The sequence below is a fragment of the Salvelinus fontinalis genome, chromosome 19 (genome assembly GCF_029448725.1).
Source record: "Salvelinus fontinalis isolate EN_2023a chromosome 19, ASM2944872v1, whole genome shotgun sequence".
Classification (NCBI taxonomy): Eukaryota; Metazoa; Chordata; class Actinopteri; order Salmoniformes; family Salmonidae; genus Salvelinus; species Salvelinus fontinalis.
This window is the reverse complement of record NC_074683.1, coordinates 22,617,796-22,631,274: the sequence shown is the minus strand read 5'-3', so window position 1 is coordinate 22,631,274 and position 13,479 is coordinate 22,617,796. Positions and strand designations below refer to the sequence as shown.

General features: G+C 44.7%; 1 protein-coding gene across 1 annotated transcript in view; it reads right to left on the bottom strand.

The window, feature by feature from the left end:
- LOC129816497 (ecto-NOX disulfide-thiol exchanger 1-like) overlaps positions 1-13,479 on the bottom strand; it is a 128,744-nt gene that overhangs the window by 6,735 nt on the left and 108,530 nt on the right. Inside the window, exons 7-13 of the mRNA XM_055871052.1 lie at positions 10,332-10,544; positions 9,049-9,155; positions 6,760-6,877; positions 4,923-5,113; positions 4,239-4,346; positions 1,183-1,242; positions 486-588 (exon numbers count right to left, since the gene is read on the bottom strand). Coding sequence (XP_055727027.1) covers positions 486-588; positions 1,183-1,242; positions 4,239-4,346; positions 4,923-5,113; positions 6,760-6,877; positions 9,049-9,155; positions 10,332-10,544 — 900 coding nt within the window. The remainder of the gene's footprint in view (positions 1-485; positions 589-1,182; positions 1,243-4,238; positions 4,347-4,922; positions 5,114-6,759; positions 6,878-9,048; positions 9,156-10,331; positions 10,545-13,479) is intronic.

Genomic DNA, 13,479 nt, shown 5'->3' with positions numbered 1-13,479 from the left:
ATTTACAATGACGGCCTACACCGCCCTATGGGACTCCCAATCACGGCTGATTGTGAAACAGCCTGGATTGAAACCAGGGGGTCTGTAGTGACGCATCTAGCACTGAGATGCAGTGCCTTATACCGCTGTGCCACTCGGGAGCCCCCCGAGTGTCATACCCCAGAGTGTCATACCAAACGTAACATTGTCATACCTATTTGAGTGTCCCGGATTCACGTAGGCCAATTTAATGTAAACTAACGTAAAGTAACATTTCATACTAAATGGAGTGGCACGGATTTGAGTAAAATATTATATGTTTTGCTCTGAGACCAGACTGGATAGACAGGCTTTCAAGACTGTTTCACCCCATTAACAATAGGCTCCCCTCCAACATGTCTAACGCCAACCATTAAAACACTCCCAGTCAGATGAATATTATCTAACAATCCAGATAATATTATGCATATGCTTTGTAGTATACATCAAATGTATATGTACTGTACCCAGTAGCAGAGCCTCTCTCTCTGATGTGAGGGCTCCTCTCATGGCTGCTTCACAACTCCTGTCTCTGCTGCGGTACAGAGGGGTCACACACCCGTTCACTACCTACAGACACACAAACAACACAGTGTTAGTCCTTATACACACACAAACGCAATGTGAGCTGATGTGTGTGCACTCATTGGGGTAGTGCTATTTTTATGAGAGAGAGGAGAGTGGCTGGTGCTACTGATGCTACTCCATTGGGATACCCCCCTCTCCTTCCCCTTCTCCTCTCCCCACCAGTGCATCTCTGCCTTTCACAGGGCACAAGGGACATACACAGTAACACACTACAACCCCCCCCCCCCCCCCCCCCCCCCCCCCCCCCAATATACCCTTAATGCATAGGCCTACCCCCTGCCCTGAAGACGTCACCTCACACTGGCTGGCTGGGTCAATAAAATCACTCAAGAGATGTTGATTGCATGTGTGTGTGTGTGTACACAGGAGGCTGGAGAGGGGAGGACAGCTCATAGTAATGGCTAGAATGGTATCACACATATGAAAACCAAGTGTTTGATATGTTTGATACCATTCCATTCATTCTGTTCCAGACATTATTATGAGCTGCCCTCCCCAATTAAGGTGCCACCAGCCACCTGTGGTGTGCAGTATTGTGTGGGTACTGTATAGTGGTGTATGTTGGGGCGAACTGACCTTCTCAGGTGCTTCTCCGTTGGTCCCCTGCACTACCACTACATCCCCGTTAGTCAGCATCTGAAAACAAGACACACAGAGAACAAGACAGAGACCAACATCAAGTACTGACCATTCATCCCTGGTAACAAACAGAGGCATAGAGCATGGTCTTAGTAACAGAAGCAGAATCCAAGTAGCTGTTGTTTAATGTAGCATCTTTAGACTGTATGGAAACAATGTATCCTCCCTGGATGTTCTCTCTATCCTTTTATTTGTTCATCTATCTATCTGTTTTATCCATCTATCCACTGGCAGCTGAAAACACTCTTTCTCCACAGGAGCTCTATTCCTATTGATGTTCCCATTCTCTCAATCCAATAACAATGAAAAAACAGTTACAGTTAGCAGAATCAGATAGAATCAGAAAGGTACTTGTCCATCCACGGGTTGTATTATTGTCAGCAGTGGAGTTCATGGATGCCAAAGGAAGCCAGGCTTCCACATACATGTGACCAATGATACAGGCAAGTGATTATAACGTAGATTCTGATCTCACCATCAATTCAAACATTGTGCCACTCTTTGTTTTTGGTATCTTTAAGTTTGTTTTCAGTGTATTAAACTAAGCATATGTAGCCTAGTTGATTTGATGATATTTAAATGTTTACGTTGAAATGGTGCAGGAATAGTGGAGGCAGTGCTCCTGTTGTCTGTGTGGTTCTAAATCAGTAGTTGTTTAGTAAACTGTCCGAACCATTCATATGCTTGACCATGCTGTAGGCCAGTGGTATTCAAAGTCAGAGTAAACATTTTTAGGAACAAAAAATGAAGAGAACTGATTATTATTTGGGACAATATATACTGAACACAAATATAAATGCAGCATGCAACAATTTCTTTTTTTATACAGATTTACAGTTCATATGAGGAAATCAGTCAATTGAAATAAATTCATTAGGTCCTAATCTCTGGATTTCACATGACTAGGTATACAGATATGCATCTGTTGGTCACAGATACCTTGAAAAAAAGGTAGGGGGTGTGGATCAGAAAACCAGTCAGTGACCACCACTTGCTTCATGCAGCGCGACACTTTTCCTTTGCATAGAGTTGATCAGGCTGTTGATTGTGGCCTGTGGAATGTTGTCCAACTCCTCTTCAATGGCTGTGCAAAGTTGCTGAATATTGGCGGGAACTGGAACACGCTGTCGTACACGTCGATCCAGAGCATTCCAAACATGCTCAATGGGTGACATGTCTGGTGAGTATGCAGGACATGGAAGAACTCGGACATTTTCATCTTCCAGGAATTGTGTACAGATCCTTGCGACATGGGGCCGTGCATTATAATTCTGAAACATGAGGTGATGGCGGCAATGGGCCTCAGGATCTCATCAGGGTATCTCTGTGCATTCAAATTGCCATAGATAACATGCAATTGACTTCATTGTCCGTAGCTTATGCCTGCCCATACAACAACCCCACCGCCACCATGGGGCACTCTGTTCACAACGTTGACATCAAATTCTCTAAAAATGACATTGGAGGAGGTTTATGGTAAAGAAATGAACATTCAATTATCTGGCAACAGCTCTGGTGGACATTGCAGCAGTCAGCATGCACGCTTCCTCAAAACATGAGACATCTGTGGCATTGTGCTGTGTGACAAAACTGCACATTTTAGAGTGGCCTTTAATTGTCCCCAGCGCAAAGTGTACCTGTGTAATGATTATGTTGTTTAATCAGCTTCTTGATTGGCCACACCTGACACCTGTCAGGTGGATGGATTATCTTGGCAAAGGAGAAATGCTCATTAACAAAGATGTAAACAAATTTGTGCTCAAATTTTGAGAGAAATAAGCTTTTTGTTCATATGGAAAATGTATGGGATCTTTTATTTCAGCTCATGAAACAAGGACCACCACTATATGTTGCGTTTATATTTTTGTTCAGTGTACAAACGTTTTTGACAAAGATTATTTGAAAAATAAAATTTTATTGAGTAAACGTATATATTTGTTTCGTTTCATTTTGATAACAGATGAAAATGGAGTGAATGGAAGGTTATTCATTCTTGGGGAAAAAGGGGGGTCACCAGGGTGGAGCAGGGGTAGCCTCAGAAGAAAGGACAAACACACAGGCTGCTGCCTGTGCTCTCAGACTGTCTTGAGAGGAAGTTTGAGCCATTTCAGCCATTTCAGAGTCTGTCAGGCTTGGAGAGGAGTGAGTGGTGTGGAGAGTGAGAGGAGAGGGGGATGAGAGGACATGGAGGGAGGGGGATGAGGGACGTGTGTGTGTGCCCCCCTACTGAGGGAGAGCAACGTGTGCAGAAACAACGATAGAAAGAGACAGAGATAGATAAAGAGGAGGGAGATAAAGAGAATATTTGAAGAGACAGCTATAGTAGCCTGCCAAAATAAATACTAGACTGCCACTACATCAAATCCATGTCCTTAACTCCCTCCTGCATTCTGTATGTTTCACTATATTTAATAACGCCCGAGGAGGTGTGGTATTTGGCCAATATTCCACGGCTAAGGGCTGTTCTTAAGCACGACACAAAGCGGAGTGCCTGGACACAGCCCTTAGCCGTGGTATATTGGCCATATATCACAACCCCCGAGGTGCCTTATTGCGATTATAAAACTGGTTACCAACCTAATTAGAGCAGTAAAAATCAAAGTTTTGTCGTAATCGTGGTATACGGTCTGATATACCACGGCTGTCAGCCAATCAGCATTCAGGGCTCAAACCACCCAGTTTATAAATACATTTCTATCCTTGTCAGTTACTCAGTATGTTAAAGACCCAACAGCCAACCCTACAGAGCTCATGGGCCTCTGTACTCATATACAATACAGTACAGTGTGTTATCTGAAGGATCAGTAATAGGGACACCCTGGTACTGTTATGTGTAAGGAGGTTATTTTTGCTGTTTGTTTCTCTATATCTTCATAACCATCATGACTCAGAACCCTACGCTCCCATCTGGATCAGTGAGTGCGAGTTTCCACACTCGTGTGTGTGTGTCTGTGTGTGTGTTTACACATTTGTGTGCATGCATGTTCTCTCACCTTGTCTCTCAGGGCTAGGACCTCTCCCTCCAGGTATCGGTGTTCGTCTCTAGCCTGCTCCAGCTCCACCTCCTTACTCCTCAGCTGATCCTGCAGACTCAGCAGTTGCTGGGAGGAGAGAGAGACACACAGAGAGACAGTTACACAATAGACCACAACACAGTTAGGTAGGGAGACACACAGAGAGACAGTTACACAATTGACCACAACACAGTTAGATAGGGAGACACACAGAGAGACAGTTACACAATAGACCACAACACAGTTAGATAGGGAGACAGTGCTGGGAGGACAAAAACAACAGAGAAGGTGATGACCACAGAGGAGACACCAGTAAGCAGGAACAACAGCAGGCAGAGGTCTGACTGTGTTGTGGTCTGTCTGGGTCAGGTTGTAAAGGGAGGGAGTGAGAATGCGGTAGACAGGACAGTCAGAATAAATCAGAGTGATGTGTACTGTAGCTGCACTGTCCCTAATACTCTTTGTTTCTAGGTACCGGTGCTTTGGCCTTCAATTACCTTTTGCTAGTGAAAGCACAGGTAGACATACCTGCAGCATGTGATGAGTGTTGGCACTGTATTCTATTGATGGTACTGTATATCAATTAGAGTTGGTATCAGCACAATCCCAACAGTGGAATCACAGGTTGAATATGATCCAGGCGTAGATGCTGTAATAATGTACCTGATGCATGTTGTGCATGCTCTGCTGTAGCAGGTGTGTGTGTGTGTTGAGGGAGTGTTCGGGGTCGTCGGGGTGGCAGGCCTTGCCCTGCTCCTTCCTCAACAGCTCCACCTCGTTCCTGTAGGCATCCAGCTGCCAGCGCAGAGAGTCATTCTCCTCCCTCAGAGAGGCCCCAGACTGGCCACACACACCTGGAGAGGAGGGGAGAGAGGGTTAGACACAAGACACACACACCTGGAGAGGAGGAGGGGAGAGAGGGTTAGACACAAGACACACACCTGGAGAGGAGGGGGGGGGGGTTAGACACAAGACACACACACCTGGAGAGGAGGAGGGGAGAGAGGGTTAGACACAAGACACACACCTGGAGAGGAGGAGGGGAGAGAGGGTTAGACACAAGACACACACACCTGGAGAGGAGGAGGGGAGAGAGGGTTAGACACAAGACACACACCTGGAGAGGAGGAGGGGAGAGAGGGTTAGACACAAGACACACACACCTGGAGAGGAGGGGGGGGGGGGTTAGACACAAGACACACACCTGGAGAGGAGGAGGGGAGAGAGGGTTAGACACAAGACACACACACCTGGAGAGGAGGGGGGGGGGGGGGGTTAGACACAAGACACACACCTGGAGAGGATGGGGGGGGGGGGGGTTAGACACAAGACACACACCTGGAGAGGATGAGGGGGGGGGGGGGGGGTTAGACACAAGACACACACCTGGAGAGGAGGAGGGGAGAGAGGGTTAGACACAAGACACACACCTGGAGAGGAGGGGGGGGGGGGTTAGACACAGGACACACACCTGGAGAGGAGGAGGGGAGAGAGGGTTAGACACAAGACACACACACCTGGAGAGGAGGAGGGGAGAGAGGGTTAGACACAAGACACACACCTGGAGAGGAGGGGGGGGGGGGGTTAGACATAAGACACACACCTGGAGAGGAGGAGGGGAGAGAGGGTTAGACACAAGACACACACACCTGGAGAGGATGAGGGGGGGGGGGGGTTAGACACAAGACACACACACCTGGAGAGGATGAGGGGGTGGGGGGTTAGACACAAGACACACACACCTGGAGAGGAGGGGGGGAGAGAGGGTTAGACACAAGACACACACACCTGGAGAGGATGAGGGGGGGGGGGGGGGGGGGTTAGACACAAGACACACACACCTGGAGAGGAGGAGGGGGGGGTTAGACAGAAGACACACACACCTGGAGAGGAGGAGGGGAGAGAGGGTTAGACACAACACACACACATATGCATGCACGCACACACATACACACACAAACTGCAGTGAGTCAACTCTCCACCAAACCTGTGAGGTTCTGAGTCACTGGAAGTGGAGGTTTCTATTGTTCTCTCTCCTCCTCCATACATGTAATGTATTCAGGACACATCAAAGGGAGCTGTTCAGAGCTTCTCAGTAAAGCACTGCTGTCCTTTCAACAGGCTCCTTCAGCAGGCATTAGAATAGGCTGCAGCTTTGGAGCAGAGCAGTAATAGATTGTGAAGTCTTCTAAATCTGAGCAGCTTGGTCACTGTACCACCACAGCCCATCTAGAACATCCCATCACATCCCAGCTGCTAGATCGTTCTTCCTGCCATTTGACTGGCAGTGTCTAGGGTTCTGGGGCTGTGTGACAGGTCATGAACATCAACCACCAATATATACTCTAGCAGTCTGGTGATTTATGAGCTACACTGGTCTGCCATCATTAAAAGGTACCAGTGCCTAGGGGCTAGCAGCTAGGAGATAAGCGCTAGGGCCTAGAACCTAGGAGTCTAGAACCTAGGAGTAAGTTTGGGATTGGGCCTGTGTCTGACCTACCGTTGTCCTCCCTGCGTATCTTCTTACAGGGGCTCTCATCCGAGTCGTCATCAGACATCTCCATCTCCTCCTCCCGGCGAATCCCCATTATCTCCTCACTGTTGGCGTTCTGCAGCTCCTGTCACATCACAAAACAAGGACACACATAGCGCAAGGACACCTCAGTGTCTCAGTACTTAACACCCACCCAGATGCCTGTCTAAAAATGGTTTCAACCAGACTGCCCTTTTAAGGATGGTTACTAGAGACTCTAGGTTACCTAGAGACTGAACTATGGTCAAATGAGTCATTCCACCTCAAAAAGCACAAGAAAGAGGATTTCGACACCCACTATCTCACCCAAAGCTCCGAAGCATGGCTTGCTGAAATGACATGGAATGACTCAGTTTGGTTTCCTTCTGCAATGGTTAAGGTTAGGATTTAGAGGGTAATGTAAACTGATCCTAGATCTGTGCCCATGGGCAGTTTGAATGCTTCCTTTTTCCACATGCTAAAGACAGAGGAGCATAGAAATCATCTCATTCTCCCAGCTGCTCTGATAACTAGTACTGCCTCAGCTGTGAGGCTGTCTAATACCACCACTGTGAAATCTCTCCTCAAATAAAGTAAATATGCTTAGCAATGACTCAACTAGGGGAGAGAGGGATAGAGTTATGAGAGGAAAAGGAAGAGAGAGAAAGGGAGAGAGGGTTGGAGGGAGAGTTTTGTTATGTGTGACTGTGAGCACAGAAAACCTCCGCTGCAGTACTGAAGCAGCCAGAGCCTTTTTCTTAGAAGCTACAGTACGGCATGAAGACGGAGAAATCCAATGGTGTTTAGAGACTTATCTGATCTCCTGATTTCTGCCAACTCCTTTATCAGCTCATAATAAAACTGGAATTTCATTTTACTGTCATGGAGGATGTTGATACTGACATCAGTAGCTAATTAATTCACAGCCATTTGTCATAGTTAATCTATGACGGTTCAGATTGCAGAGTTCCCTTACTTTAACTACTTGAACACTTACCAAGCATACTACTGAACCATAACAAAGGATTTCACAATGGTGGCATGCTAGCAAGACTCACTTCATAGTGTTTACTGTTAGTGTCTTCTTCCACATCAATGCCTTACCTCTGGTTGCTTTGAGAATAGACATGGCATGATTCGTTTCTCACTGACTTGACTTAGAGACATGTACAGCATGCCCATAGAGGGCTTACAGTATGAATGGTCATATAAAGTTAAAAAGATTATCCAGTACTTTTGTATACATTTTAGCCAGTAGTTCTGAAGGTCTTGCTCACAAGCCAAAAGTGGTCCCCTGAAATTGCAGAGATGTGCACCACGTCATTGCGCTCTCTCGCTTTGCTGTGTGTGCATCTTGCTAGCTGTCACTTAAATGGCAAGGGGCTGAAGCTCATTGGCTAGAACTCAAATTGCTAGGGGGCTGGCCCAGGTGGGGGGAAATGTAGGGAAAATGGCACAGCACAGCATCCAGAAAAACAGTCGCTTTCAAACTAGGGATTCCATGCCTAATGGAGGTATCTGCAGATAGATTATGCGTGTATGACCTATACATTGACACATCCAGCCCAAAGTGGAAGATTTAAAACATACTTAGTAGTCGCCAAAGTTCCTGGAGCATCTTTAACATCTTCCTGGATAATGCTGCCCCTCACAGGTAGACACTCTCAAATACCTGCTCATTACTTTTAATTCACTTCAATAAATCGGCATGGTCTCAAAATGGCCAAATCAAGACCAAGGTGGTGTAAAATAATCAAGGATTCAGATCTAGGTTTGTGTAATGTTTGTACAACCAAATATATCCCCATTCCATGAGATCAATAGGATGTTTTTGTTTAGTTCTAATGAAAGTGATAACTAACATAATATGTTTCCCTCCTGTAGAGAATGTTCCAGCATGCTGACTTGTTATAATTCCAATTAATTATTGATCTGTCTTAACCCTGGAAGCCTCTGTTGCCATAGCACCCACTCATACTTTCTAGGAGGCCTCAGATCTTTAGTTACTGTCATCTGCACGCGTGTGTGTGTTTCATCAATGTGAGAAAAAAGTATACGAATAATATTGTAGGAGAGAACACACCGCATCCGTAGATCAGAACAACACGGCTGTCTGTCTATCTGTCTGTGTATCTGTGAGGGCACAGCAGTCTGCAACAACAGCAACATGAAACACAGTAGGACTCAATCCTTCTAGAATGTCTGTCTGTCAATCTCTCCTGTCCTGAGGGGTCCAAACATGACAAGGAATAAGGGGAGTAAGGAGAGAGTACCAACCTCACACTGCTTTCTCCAAATGTCTATGTTCTTGCGCTGCGCTTTAGTGAAATGGTCCCATGCCTTCTGCCTGGAGGCAGCGGTGAACACAGCCGTGATCTGCTCGACTTGGGGTGAACAGGAGAGTCAAGACAAGACTTTATGTAGCACTACTGTACCACCCAGGCACAACACCACAGAGAAGACACTAGGAGCCTCATCGTGCCAGCCTGGGTTCGTGGATCCCATTGCATTTACCTCTACCACCCACCAACATATTGAGAATCATTGGGTGGGCTGTGATTTTGACACATTGTTTTTGTTGGTTTGTAGGGCCTCCTAGGTTAAATGCTGGCTATAGTGTAACCTGGTGTCTCCTTCACAGTGCTGTACAGTACTTACATCTCATACCTGCCGATTCAGTTCCTTCAGGACTGACAAAGACAACATTCTACAATGGATGGCTTGCTTTGTGATGCTAGACATACTATTGCATTTACATAAAATTAGTATTTTGTCATTAATCATTCATAACTCTTTTGGGAGTGTTGTATTTACTGTAGTCATCATTATTCTCCCCACCAGTAGAAGAATGTTGCCTTTAAAGCTTGGCTCTGTTCTGATTGCATACTATCATATTCATCTTCAATAAACAACAGGAAATGTAATAAATAGTGTCATTATTACTACTGGACAAGTGCACAGTGACCAGGTCAACGTTAAAACTACACCCCCTCATCATCCTCTACGTCCACTCTGGTGATTTAATTCATATCTCTGGGACTTTGCTTAATGGATTTTCATATTAAACCAACACCAGAGGACTATATAGCTCAGTTTTTCTTCTCGGTGTTGAGCATAACAAATAAGACTCTAAATAGTACCATTTAAACAGTCATAAGCCATTGATCAATCGTGCTGTTGTTTCATTGTCTTTCCAGATGGTATTTCATATAATTTCAATATCAGTCCATAGTGTACATTGACATTGTTTGAGAGTGCCTGCTGGATGGACACTGTACTATGATGCCTACCTGGGAGGTACAGTAGGTAGATCAGCTGGTCCTGTAGTAAGTTCCAGACAGACACACAGAGGTTTCCTCAGGACACTGTACTGTACTTACCTCTGTCTGGTCTCTGACTACTGTCACCCTCCCTAACTACAGGCTCATCACTGCACAGCTGTGTAGAACAACTGGTCTTTAGTGCTATGTGAGAGGTACCTGTAGTTCTCTGTGTCTAGGAAGGGTTTAGGTCAATAAAGTGTTACAGGTAGTGCAGAGTGTGTCTAGTTAGATGCTTACACTGAGTCAGTATGGCCAGCAGGGAGTTTTTAAATGTCTCCTTGGCTAGCTCCATCTCCTCCTCGTGCTGGGCCTTCTCACTCATCAGTCTCCGGACGTGGCTATTTGCCGACTGGATCATAGAGTAGAAGTGATTAGCCGACCGCCGGTTGACCTCACCACGGTCGATCCACGTGAACAGGACCGCAGTCGCTTCACTGAACTTATGGTCATCTGGAGGGGGATGATGGGGGAGAAGGAGGGGAGAGGTTTAAAGCTGATGGTTTAATTTTTACGGCTAGGGGTTCCGCTAGCGGAACGTTTCGACAACATCTGGTGAAATTGCAGAGCGCAAAATTAAAAATAAATTATTAGAAATATTTAACTTTCATACAATCACAAGTGCAATACACCAAAATACAGTTAATCCAGGCACCGTGTCAGATTTCAAAAAGGCTTTACGGCGAAAGCAAACCATGCAATTATCTGAGGACAGCACCCCATCAAACAAACACATGGCAATCATATTTCAACCCGCCAGGCGCGACACAAAACTCAGAAATAACAATATAATTAATGTCTTACCTTTGAAGATCTTCTTCTGTTGGCACTCCAATATGTCCCATAAACTTCACAAATGGTCCTTTTGTTCGATTAATTCCATCGTTATATCCCCAAAATGTCAATTTATTTGGCGCGTTTGATTCAGAAAAACACAGGTTCCAACTCGCCCAACATGACCACACATTATCTAATAAATTACCTGTAATCTTGGTCCAAACATTTCAAACAACTTTCCTAATCAAACTTTAGGTATTTTAAAATATAAATAATCGATCAAATTTAAGACGGAATAAACTGTATTCAATAGCGGATAAAATGCTTGCGCGCCCCAAACACAACAGTACACCAGACTCGACACTCAGTCTGAACAGCCACACTTCTTCATTACTCAAAGGAAAAACATAAACCAATTTCTAAAGACTGTTGACATCTAGTGGAAGCCCTAGGAACTGCAACCAGATGCCTCAGAAATCTAGATTCCCATAGAAATGCAATGGAAAACACAGTCACCTCAAAAAAGATTATTCCTGGATGGTTTGTCCTCGGGGTTTCGCCTGCCAAATAAGTTCTGTTATACTCACAGACATAATTTTAACAGTTTTAGAAACTTTTGAAAATGATATGCATATCCTAGCTTCTAGGCCTGAGTAGCAGGCAGTTTACTTTGGGCACGTTTTTCATCCGGACGTGAAAATACCACCCCCTATCCCAAACAGGTTTTAACGGTGAAGCTGAAAGCCTACAAAAATTCACTTGGTTATTCAAAGAAAGAAATTATATGGCGATGTACTTTGAAGAAATTCTACTTCTATCTTCCCCTCCGTGCTTCAGTGCACAGGAACTGAACAGCATGGGGAGGTTACCTATCAGACTGTTTCATATTTTCTGAGAGCCTGTGGATGAGACCACACAGTCTGTTCTGAACACAAAATGCATTTCTGGGTTTGAAACTGGTTGTTGAGCGAGCGTAGCCTCTAACTGTCTGTGTCTCGGTGGGCCTTTGTCGAGTGCATTTTTCACATTTGTATAATAATTGAAAAGTGCCACAGAGCCGTGTCCGATTGTACAGCGCAGAGTGAATTAGACATCGTTTAATGAGTTCAATACCCACTGCAACACGACCTGAGAGCACACAGATGCTTGGCTGAAAATACTTTTCACCTCACAGCTCTAGTCCTATTCAGGAGAGGCAGCAGCGTACAATCATACAGTCATATTATAATGCAGTCGCATGAAGGTATTGTGGGCCAGCACAACACTGGGAATAATGAAAGTCTATTTCCCCTTTTCAATGAATAATCAAATAAAAATATCACACAGTGTTTTGCTATGTGTAATATTAATGGAAAGCTTAGTGAACTAAAAGTCTTTCGAGTAATAGCCAGTGGTGTAGTGTAGGGTAAACCTTTTTTATTGTGTGCGAGCGTTTACCCACCTAAAATGTGACACACACAAACACACACATACACACACACAAACAAACAAACACACACACTCTCTTGCTCGCCCTCTACCTTCCTCTCCTCTTTCTTCCATCTGTGACCACCAGTTAGCCTTCCTCTACTGCTGCAGCCTCAGTCTGAAGGCTAATAACATTCCTTCATAGCAGCAGCTGTATTAACTTCTTATGGCTGCAGGGGCAGTATTGAGTAGCTTGGATGAAAGGTGCACAGAGGTGCCAATAGTAAACTGCCTGCTCCTCAGTCCCAGTTGGTAATATATGCATATTATTATTCATATTGGATAGAAAACACTCTGAAGTTTCTAAAACTGTTTGAATGATGTCTGTGAGTATAACAGAACTCATATGGCAGGCAAAAACCTGAGAAAAAATCCAAACAGGAAGTGGGAATTCTGAGGTTGGTCGATTTAACCAAGACCCTATTGAATACACAGTGGGATATGGATGAGTTTGCACTTCCTACGGCTTCCACTAGATGTCAACAGTCTGTAGAACCTTGTCTGATGCCTCTACTGTGAGGTGGGGCCGAAGGAGAGAGGAATTAGTCAGGTCTATCATGACCTGACCATGCTCTGACCATGCGTGTTCACATGAGAGGGAGCTCTGTTCCATCGCACATCTGAAGTCAATGTAATTCACGGTTGGAACGTTACTGAAGATTTATGTTAAAAACATTCTAAAGATTGATTCAATACATCGTTTGACATGTTTCTACTGACTGTTATGGAACTTTTTGACATTTCGTCTGCTTTTAGTGAACGCGCTTCCTGACTTTGGATTTGTTTACCAAACACGCTAACAAAATAGCTATTTGGACATAAATGATGGACATTACCGAACAAAACAAACATTTCTTGTGGAATTGGGAGTCCTGGGAGTGGATTCCGACGAAGAACAGCAAAGGTAAGTGAAGATTTATAATGCTTTTTATGAGTTTTGTTGAATGCACAATTTTGCGGGTAACTGTATGGCTTCCTTTTGTGGCTGAACACTGTTCTCAGATTATTGAATATTGTGCTTTTGCCGTAAAGCTTTTGAAATCTGACACAGCGGTTGCATTAAGAACAAGTGTATATTTAATTCTATGTAAAACATGTATCTTTCATCAAAGTTTATGATGAGTATTTATTTTATTTGACGTGG